The sequence below is a fragment of the Abramis brama genome, assembly GCF_963993115.1.
Source record: "Abramis brama genome assembly, chromosome: 1".
NCBI classification, from domain to species: Eukaryota; Metazoa; Chordata; class Actinopteri; order Cypriniformes; family Leuciscidae; genus Abramis; species Abramis brama.
Window position 1 is genome coordinate 300885 of NC_139963.1, and position 10430 is coordinate 311314.

At 38.3% G+C, this 10430-nt stretch overlaps 1 protein-coding gene across 2 annotated transcripts; it reads right to left on the minus strand.

The window, feature by feature from the left end:
- Positions 1-2922: 2922 nt before the first annotated feature.
- LOC311096046 (putative nuclease HARBI1) lies at positions 2923-5382 on the minus strand. 2 transcript variants are annotated; one of them, XM_084134975.1, is made up of 6 exons: positions 4992-5382; positions 4764-4852; positions 4469-4596; positions 3909-4055; positions 3737-3806; positions 2923-3340 (listed from the first exon to the last, which is right to left on the minus strand). In XM_084134975.1, the coding sequence occupies exons 2-6, from the start codon at positions 4829-4831 to the stop codon at positions 3163-3165; spliced, it is 591 nt and encodes a 196-aa protein (XP_083991101.1). In that variant the 5' UTR covers positions 4832-4852; positions 4992-5382; the 3' UTR covers positions 2923-3162. The 2 variants fall into 2 exon arrangements, with proteins under 2 accessions (XP_083991101.1, XP_083991100.1); XM_084134974.1 differs by having other exon boundaries at positions 4469-5004.
- Between the last annotated feature and the right edge of the window lie 5048 nt (positions 5383-10430).

A 10430-nucleotide genomic window follows, 5' to 3' on the forward strand; every position in this document is an offset into this window, starting at 1 on the left:
TGGCCTGAATATTAAAGCCACGGTCAGCAAGAACTAGATCACCAGGAAGTATGTTGTCCAAAAAAACACAGTTTTCAGTTGTGTATTTGTCACTTGCTCTTCCTCCCCATGCATTAGAAATGTAGGAGACTGTGCCCTGGGGTGTAATACCAATCAAGAATTTAACTGTGTTATGGTGCTTGTAGGAAGACCATGTTTCTGCTCTGGGTATAAGGTTAGACGGACTTTCTATAAAAACCCATTTTTTCCCAAAATGTTTCCTGAATTGCATTGGCATGGTTTTTTGCAATTGATCTCTTTCTGGCCATATGATAAGTGGCTTCATGCGAATAAACATGACATCAGTGACTATCCTTGAAGCAGTGGCTATTGACACGTTGAATGCATATGACAGGAAGGTCGTGGAAACTAAGACGCATCAATGTCAGCATCAACTGCTTAAACTTATCAAGTGACATCCTCACAGGGAGGACTAATGCCGCGTTCCAGGCAACCTGTAACCCGTGTTTTTCCAACCTTATACCCGTGAAAGTGCACTGGAACGGCAGTCAAACCCGTGACTTCCCACCCGTGAACTCGTACTAGATCGATGTACTCCCAGTTACGAGCTCTGACGTCACATAGCCCGCGAAACCAAAACAACAATGGCAGCCCCTACGGATGCAGTGTTTCTGCAGGCGGTAAACGGTGAGAATATACTTTAGGACAATATAACGTTGCAGTCAAATTAATAATAATAATATAATAATAATGATAATAATACACATACGATTATGTATTACAATGTTATGTGTCTGAAACAATAAGTATGTCGTGAAAGTGTATTGCCGCATGGAAATGTTAAGGTGACGTAAACCTGAACTTGACAGCATTGATCATGCTTATGAAAAAATATATATATATGTAACGTACAATTTCTCAGCATAGCGAAATTGGCATACAATGTTTAGCTAGCTTGATCTCATGCTTTTATCATCAAAAGTACAATCCATGTACATCTGCTGTACTGAAAACAGCTTCCATTCGAACACAGTATATCTAGATGAGGAGATGCGGGGATTTCTCGATGTGGACAGAACCCAACCCCTGTTGACTCCCCTATACCAGTCCCCCCAGGGGTTATACTTTTTGGATGAAGGCCATACTGTAAGGGTATTTCTACAACTTCCACCTGGTATGTTTTGTCAAGGACTTGAAATCACAATGGTAACTGCTTAAAGTGTTCACAATTAAAAGTGATCCTCTGTTTATAGTGATCCAAAAGCTTGGGAAAGAATCATTCCTATATACTTACTTAAATTTGGCTATAGTAGTCATCCATTTATATTAAAAAGGCACAAAATCGGGTGGACATAATCGCTATAAGAGGATCCCATTGTATTGTATTGTCAGCATATTGTTGCCAGTTATAGTTAAAAGCTGTGCCGTTATATCCAATTGCATGCTGTTCTTGACATAGACAAATACATTTCATTCTTGATTAAGGAGCGAACAATGGCAGCCAGCCATTTTTGGAGTCACAAAGCTTGTGTGTGGAGGGAGAGTCAGGCGAGTCCCAGTCAGGCCCCAGCAGTACTGGATCCCAGTCAGACCCAGGCCCCAGCAGTACTGGATCCCAGTCAGACCCAGGCCCCAGCAGTACTGGATCCCAGTCAGACCCAGGCCCCAGCAGTCTATCACAGTCAGACCCAGGCCCCAGCAGTACTGGATCCCAGTCAGACCCAGGCCCCAGCAGTCTATCACAGTCAGGGCAGGAGACCGTATTCACTGTGGAGAGCACCCGGTTTCTCATCGAGCTGATGAGGCACGTAATAGATAAGATAAGTTCATGCAGTGGAACCAGCTTGTTGTGATCATCCATGTGTAGTGATCTTATGTCAGAATCATTTCTATACACATGCTTGAATTCTGCTTATCTAACCATTTATACTAGTGATCAATTTCACCTGTATGGATGTGCTCACTATAAGAGGATTCCACTGCATCATAATCAACTGAAAGATATAGACCTGTTAGTCAGTTTTCATAAGAACAAATCATGCATTTACTTTTCTGGAAAAAGACAGTCTCATGCTGTGGTATGACAGGAACTATAGAACTATATATATATATATATATATATATATATATATATATATATATATATATATATAAACATGCATCCATAATGTAAGAGAAGTTTCCATCTGAAAGGCATAGTGTTAATTTTTTGGTGGCTGAACTAATTAACTAAATGATAAAAAATTATTTAATCGAGTCAGACATTCTCATTGTTTCAATGATTTTCCTCTCACAGGGAAAACCTGGAGTCTGATGGCAATGAGCTCCCTCAGAGCCTGCAGGAGCTCAACACCAGAATCAAGAGGGGAAAGGGGGCGAAAAAAAAGTTGTGGGAGGAAATGGCCAGTAGGCTGACTGCCAAATTTGGCCTGGTTTTCTCTCCAGCCAAAGTGGCCCGCAAATGGCAGACCCTTGTCGATGGCTACAAAGGTGTCAAGGTGTAGTGTTAATGTATTCTGTTCATTCGATTATATTTTTGGAGCATTTTTCCACTTGTGTTTTAAACATTTTAAATTGTTGTCATTAATAAATATAGTTTTGTCTTCATATATTTGCAGTTATTGTCTATTTTGCTGTTTGATAAATGCACAATGCCCCATAATAATACCTATATGTCCATGTGCCTTAACAGCCCCAAGCATCATCCATGTGATGGTCAAGTAGACATTACAACATCGCTGCTAGTACAGTGATTACTCTTTAATCCATTGCTGCCAGAAAAATTAACAGAGACACACTACTGCAACACTGTATACACTGTATTCAGTGGGTAAAATTTGAGAAATGTAAATAACATCAAGTACAAAAACACATCTTTAAGAACAAAATAGTGAAATAAAGCAACTGAAGTTGTCAACCTGGTACAACAAATAAATATTTAATTCTAAGAACAATTGCCTTGAATGTGCATCAAAAGACAACTTGCAAAAAAGTAGATCTGTTTTTGTAAATTAACTCTTTAAATGTTCTCATCCTCATGACGAGGGCACCCAGTGGGATGGTCTTTGCACATGTCTGTAGGTCCGGTGCAGAGGTTGTGGAGCATGCAGGCTGACATGATCAGCACGATCACCACATCCAGCCTGGTGTTTTGCAGATCTCTCATTCTCCTCCACTTGCATTTGAGCCTGCCAAAAGCTTGTTCCACCACAACACGTCCTCTGCAGATCTGTGTGTTCCTCTGCTGTCCTGGGTGGTCAGGGCACCATTGTCCCGCTTTGGTGTGATAATAAACGGGTATTCGCGACTAATGTAGGCGCTGTCGCCGAGTAGCATGTACCTTAAGATAAGAAGTCAGATTCCCAGGGTGGAAAGGCATATTTTTTAGAGCAGCTTGAACATTTGAAGAAAGTGGGCTTCTGGCTGTATTGTGAGCAGTTTTGATAGAAAGGTGGGCAAACTGATACACCAATTTCAGGAGTAATTAGGACATTTCTGTCAAGACTGCAGCTGTGCACAGAGCCTATACAGGGGGTAGTGCAAATTACATACTTGTATAACAAAATAATTTGTTTATTCTAGAAGACTGACATTGGTAGAAGAGGAGGAGGACAGACCAATGCAATTGTGGGTTTTAAGCTAAATGTTCTCATCCAGCCTATACAGAGGGTACTGAAAATTACATACTTGTATACACATAGCATCAGTCTTCTCCAAGACGCTACAAAATACTCACCTGCCCATTTTTTCTGCCCATCTCGCGAAGAAGGTGGATTTCCTGAGGATCCTGGAGTCATGTACCCTGCCTGAATATCAGAAGTGGTTTATTGCTGTGTATGCTATGCCTCGAAGGAATGTGCTTGTGGTATATTGGTGCATGACAGTTACAGGATTCAATATACAATTACCTGGTGCTCCTACAAAGATGTCCCGAAACCTCCCTTTTCCATCCACAATACCCTGGAGGACTACAGAATAGTAGCCTTTTCTATTCAGGTAGTCCCCTCCTCTGACAGGTGGCCGCTGTATTTTTATGTGGCATCCATCTATGGCACCTGCAATACACAATAACAATGCACAGTTTATGACAGATATACAATTTGACTAGTGGTAATTTTTTATTGACTGATCCTATAATACAGTGAATATTAATGCTCTGAGTATGCTCTGTATATTAATGCTCTCAGTTTTTAAATCTTAAATATCTGTATTAATTTGGAAGGGGCAGTGCGAGTTGATGAACACGGTAGAAGTTATGATTTTGATGCACATTTGCACCACCCTCTTCGAGTGCTGCTATGTGTGCCCTATAGTGTGTCTGAGCATATCTGTAACAGTGTGCACTGTAATGATATGTTTGTAGTTTTGTTACCCTGTACAATGCCATGTCTGCTGTGTATACCTTGCAGTTGTGAAAACTTAAAATGTCCCTATCCCCTGGGGATGAGTAAAAGCTATCATAATGTACCTATGATGCAGTCAATGCCACACATCGCCCTGAAGGCAGCAGAGGTTAACATCTTTTCACACTCGGTGAACCAGCTGACAAAAGTTGGAACCATAGTGCAAAAGGTTCTCAGCACTTCAACCACACATCTGTAAAATAGGATACAACAGATTAGAATAGCACTGAAAATATGAGTTTTTATGAGCATAACACAATTCATTATCAATCAGGATATTTCAAACTGTTTATTCTTCAATTCTAGCATCAGTCTGTTAATCGGTTTTCTAGCAGCAATGAAAACACCTAAACTTTCTACCTGTGTGCAGATGATTGGGACAAATTGAACTTGTCTGAGATTTCTCGAAAGCTATTCTGGTTTGCCATGTACCAGAGAAAGAGTGCAACCTGTAAACAGAGAATTTATCCTAGACACTCAACAAATTATCACAAAGGGAGAAATGTATATGATGTATTTAATTGTGGTAAGGCTATGAAAACGGCAGCATTTTCAAACAACCAGTCTTTAATCAGGGCATAGGCCTACCTTTTGCTTGAGAGGAATCAGGTGTTAAGGTGCCTAATCCCCTTTCAGACCATGCTGTCTCAGCACCTCAGTGAGGTAGACAAACTGCGAATGGGTGATCCGGAGATGGCGGTAAAATGTCTGCTCATCCATATGGAACAGAAGCTCCCATTCTGTGCCAGTCTTCAAAATCGTTGTCTGTGTCAGGAAAAATTGAGCAATAGCATTTCTGAAAATTAAGTTAAAATTAAGTTAAAACAGGCTTAATGAATGAATAACAAAATCTTAATAATGGGATTATCCTTCAGGAGCTAGGCCATTCATGACATTTCACTGTAGGATATTGAATTATTGGTCTTCACTGATCTGTGTGTAGGATATTGGTGAGTGATTGTGTGTGTGTGTGTGTGTGTGTGTGTGTGTGTGTGTGTGTGTGTGTGTGAGAGAGAGACTGACAGAGAGAACAGTTGAAGCAGAAAAAACTTCTAGTTCTCACATTCACATTGCTGGGTCATGCTCATAAACTGGTGGTCAGGTGCCTTCAGATGTAAGGTTTCTCTAACGTAAGAGAAGGGCCAAATCGTTTATTAAAATAAGGTATTGCTCTAACGTTATTTATCCGCAAATGTTATGCATTATCAGCAGCTATTCTAGCGTTAACTAGTTTTCAGTCCATTAAGTGCAAGGAAAAATTAATACCAAATACATTTCCAAATATACAAATAAAGTTAAATAAAAGGTATAACTTATCTTGCCTTATGCGCCGTTTTTCCTCCTCCGTTTCCCTCAAATAAACAAGGAGTAAGCACATTTGGCGACAGAAATTATTACAAATGGGCATAAGCCCCGTAAGGTCCGCCATGCTGGTTTGTTTACATCTAGCTACCACAATTCCTTGCGCTCAGGTAGTTTGGCGTGACTGGCCTGGAACGCTACGAAGTCGTGAGTCGTGGTTTGAAGTCGTGATTTACGTGCTCAAAAACCTGCCTGGAACGCAGCATAAGAGAACGCTAGCACACAGTAAACACCAGTCAAAATCAGCTATTTGGGACTATTTCGTCTACAAAAAGGAGGATGTTGACCAAAAAGAGGTACTTTTCTGGAGTGTTATTAAGTTGTGGATGGTTGTCTTTTTTAAAAAGTCTTTTATTTTTCGTGTTCGCATTTATGAGGAAATAAATGCGACCGTTCTGAAAGTGGCACAGACTGCTTTAAAACTTTCACAGAGACCTCAGACAGAAAGCACAAAGCCTTTCGTTAAAGCGAATTTCGTTCTGTATTAATTGTATCTTAATTTTAATCAGTGTTTCATTATCCAATCTCCTTGCAGGAGCAGCACGCGCTATAGTGCTTTCACATATACTGCGTTTGCAGTTTGTAGGTTAACCGATCCACGGCTGTAACAGAAACACATACTCACTATTTTTTTTTTTTTCAAATCCAGAAGTTATCAGCAATTTTTATTTAACTCTACATGGACGCGTCACTGCATCAGCACCGAGAGAGAGAGAGAGAGAGAGAGAGAGAGGGGGAGAGAGAGAGAGAGAGAGAGACTTGTTTGACTGTATTCTCTTTTTTTTGTTTATATTATATATATATATATATATATATTATTGTTTCAATGTACCCTTTGAGGGACATGCACAGAATGTGTTTAGTATCTGCTTTTATATCATAATTATCCTGTTTACTTGTATTACTATATCAGATGTATTAACTACTTGTTGTTGTTTATTGTTCTTATGCTTTGGCAACACAGATGCATTTTTTTTTGTCATGCCAATAAAGCAACATGAAATTGAATTGAAATTGAAAATTGAAATTGAGAGAGGGAGAGAGAGGGAGAGAGAGGGAGAGAGAGAGAGAGAGAGAGAGAGAGAGAGAGGGAGGGAGAGAGAGGGAGAGAGAGAGGGTGAGAGAGAGGGAGAGAGAGAGGGTGAGAGAGGGAGAGAGAGAGAGGAGAGAGAGAGGGAGGGAGAGAGAGAGAGAGAGAGAGAGGGAGGGAGAGAGAGAGGGAGAGAGAGGGAGAGAGAGGGAGAGAGAGAGAGAGAGAGAGAGAGAGATTTTGGAATTCTAATTTTGGAATAAAATATTAAGTGGCCTTTTTGTCACTTGTAATGAAGTTTGCTTATTAGTGAAATTATTAATATCATGGAATGGTAATTATTGACTTTAGCCTGGATTGATGGCTCGCAATATCGTTGTGCAGCCCTATTATCTGGTATGTAGGTAGGCCAGTGAAAAATCAAACCTTTTCATCCTTATCAACAAAGGCACTTTGGTCATAGGAAGTGGACACATGTGCAACGCAGAGCTTAACTGAATGTTTTCAGTTCTAAGACTTTGAAGTTTAGTGGTCATAGCCTCAATGGCATCACCAGTCAATTCGGCTTGAGTCCCTGTGCAGCAAAATGTATGGCTGACATAATCACTTGTGGTGGGGTCATCATCAGCCTCAGCCTCAGCCTCTGCTGGGTTCGGTTCATGCCACGCTTGTGGCGTGAGTTCCCTGTTTCTTTGGTTGACTGAGGTGAGCCTCCTTGCTGACCTGTCAGTCCAACAGATGGCACACAATCTGGGTCATCCTTTTGGTAAAGGTCAGACTTTTTACCTGGAATATAATGAGAAATACAGCACATTTTAGCTCTACATTTTAAGAACGATAAGAATAACATATTGAGTCATTAATGCCACATGCAGTAGCTTGATATGAATAATATTATGTCAATGTCAGCTTTATTTATATAGCAAATTTAAAATAGCCAGCGTCCTCCCAAAGTGCTTTACAGTAAAATAAGCACACAGTAAAAACAATAAAAGCAATAATTGTTTTTACTATTTACTATTAAAAATAGTATGAGCCGCTGCAATCAACATTTCACAATACCTGACAAGAAATGTGCCGAACAAATTCGGATGCTGTCCAGATTTTTCCCTCGTAGATCTTGTTGAGCTTTGCCAACCACAAGCGCCTCCTTTCCTCTGATAACCTCTGGCATTCCTCTCCCTGGTTTTTAATAGCTTTTGGAAGTCGATAATATTTCAAATGTTTTTCTCGATCTGTCCTATTGGTACAACCTGAAACACGGCAGTAATTAACCCTTTCCTTGACGACGTTCGGGATATACTTCAGTGCCTGTGCTTTGTTGTGATCATAGACAGTATAAGAAGTTGTTGTGATGCGGAGTGCCTCCAATATGGCGACTTCCGGTCTGATGACGCGTCGTGATAAAAAAGGTAAATAATTGAGTTTTTGGGGGCCTTTTATTTTGTAATTCAACATCAGACAGTTATTTTGACATTCAACATTTAATATATTCAACGTTTAAAGTCATTTTCATGTTATCAGGTGTTCTTTTTTAGTATTTGATTTAGGGGTCATTCCACGAAATTGGTGCCTTTTGTGTCCCTGAGAAATAATCAGACGTAGAATTACTATAACAAAAAATAAATTTGTGATTTAAAAACATAATAGTACTATGTATTATTTCCTCAATATTACATTAAATTAAAGTCATTTATATATTATTTTAAATAATTAAAATTGCATTTATGCTGATAAGGGTACGGTTTTTGGCCTGTCCCTCCCTGTGATTGTTCTTTTTCAGCAGGACTTTTAATTTGCAAATTGAAGGCAAAATTCTACAAAAATCACATTTTCATATTGTTCTAAGTATAGTGTCACTGATAAGCATTGTTTTGGCATAAATATACATTATTTTTAATAAAATATAAACCATTTTATTGGTGTCCCCTGATTTCATGTCATGCCTGTTACCCTCACCAAAAACCCCTTGTAAAATAATGGTGCATTCCTGTGACATCACTTCCAGGAAGTTACATCATCTCTCAATCATTATTCCAACAGTTAAAACACTAGTAAGTTTCTCTCTCTCTTCTATAATGCTCTATTTTGATGGTTTATTAGGTATAACTGAGGTGGGGACATCATGCAATGTCAAAACTGTTACTGATTTTTAAAGTATAAATTTAAACAATTATTTATTTAACTAAATGTAATCAATATCTACAAGTAATATCCTTTCAAAGTGTACAACGTGTTTTTGTGGCCTTGCCCTAATAGCTAGCAATTCGCAAATTAGCTTGAATTTGTCAAACCTGTTACTGTCTGGCCTGTTACTTTTGTAGGCTATAGTAACAGGTTTTGACATGTGGGGTAACAGGGATGACATAGATTAGGTGTCACCTTAGCCACACTGTTTTTAAAGTTTATCTGTGTAAGTTTTGAAATTCGTTCCCTCCTTCAATGTGAAAACATGAAGTTTGCATGGCTGTTCTCATTCTCTTTTAACAGCTACAAAAATGTTATGCTTAACATAAGCTACCAGTTTTTTTTTACCTTATTGCCTTTTGGTAAAATGTTGGCTCCTTTTATGTGTTGGTTGTTGTTGTTGTTTGGTTTTAATACTTCCAGTTGGTTTTAACATGTTAATGACCAGGAAAAGATGATTAGTCTCAATAAAACAATTTTTTTCCATAACTCATTGTCAATTCATCCATGTAAGTGCGATTACAAACAATAGCAGTAAGGTGACTGCAGACCCTCGCCCCAATCTTGTAATGTTCAAGAACGTGAAACCAAATGTTAGTATTTGTTTTCAGATGATCATAGAAAGACCAAGATCTGATTATCTTCCTTGCCTAATAATTGAACCAGATCAGTATATTTTAAGTTCTGTGAGGGGACATACTCACACAGACAAACAGATAGACGCATTACTCTAATTACAATACCCTTAAATCTTTAGATCTCTTAGAAATGTAATGTGCTTCGCTAATACAACTATGTCAAGTAATACAATTAATAAAGGTAAAACTTTACAAAATTATGTAAACAAATATGTGCAGTGTACGCTGAAGAATGTGTGTCCTGTCATCCCTGTTACTCTGGTCAGTCCTGTTACTATGATGTCAATCCTGTTACTGTCATTAATTTCATAAAAAATATAAAAATTATATTTGAAATGGCCTTCCAAGTTTTTCCATTGTAACCCTATCTATATTGTATTTTTGACAAAGCCCTTCTTTTAATATCTCTCTTGTAAAAATATATATTTTTCTTAATTGACATGTGATCACCCTCCAAAATTTGTATGTTCTTGGTCATCTGAATGACAAATATAAGATTGAAAAAATAAATCAAAATTTTGAAACAATTCCAGTGAAAAGAGGGACTAAAATACTGCTCATATGAAAACTATAACATATTTCTAATTAAAACTATAGTATAGTAACGCATGTGTCTGTAACAGGCATGACAAAAATATCAAAACATAAGGTAGATAAATAGTCATAAAATAAAAAATTGCATAGCCTGAGATGGCACAATACGATTTCTTGTTATTTTATGCTGTCTTCATTTAATGGATATTTAAAAAAAAAATTGTTTAAACTTATTTTAATTTTTCAAAGTTGAAAAGGCACTGATTTCGTGGAATG

Coding starts and splice junctions, on each gene's coding strand:
- LOC311096046 (XM_084134974.1), bottom strand. CDS start 4,667: ATGAATTGTGTTATGCTCATAAAAACTCATATTTTCAGTGCTATTCTA. Junction 3,807..3,908: donor CATCTTTGTAGGAGCACCAG/GTAATTGTATAT, acceptor TCTGATATTCAG/GCAGGGTACATGACTCCAGG. Junction 3,341..3,736: donor TGGGCAGAAAAAATGGGCAG/GTGAGTATTTTG, acceptor TCTTATCTTAAG/GTACATGCTACTCGGCGACA.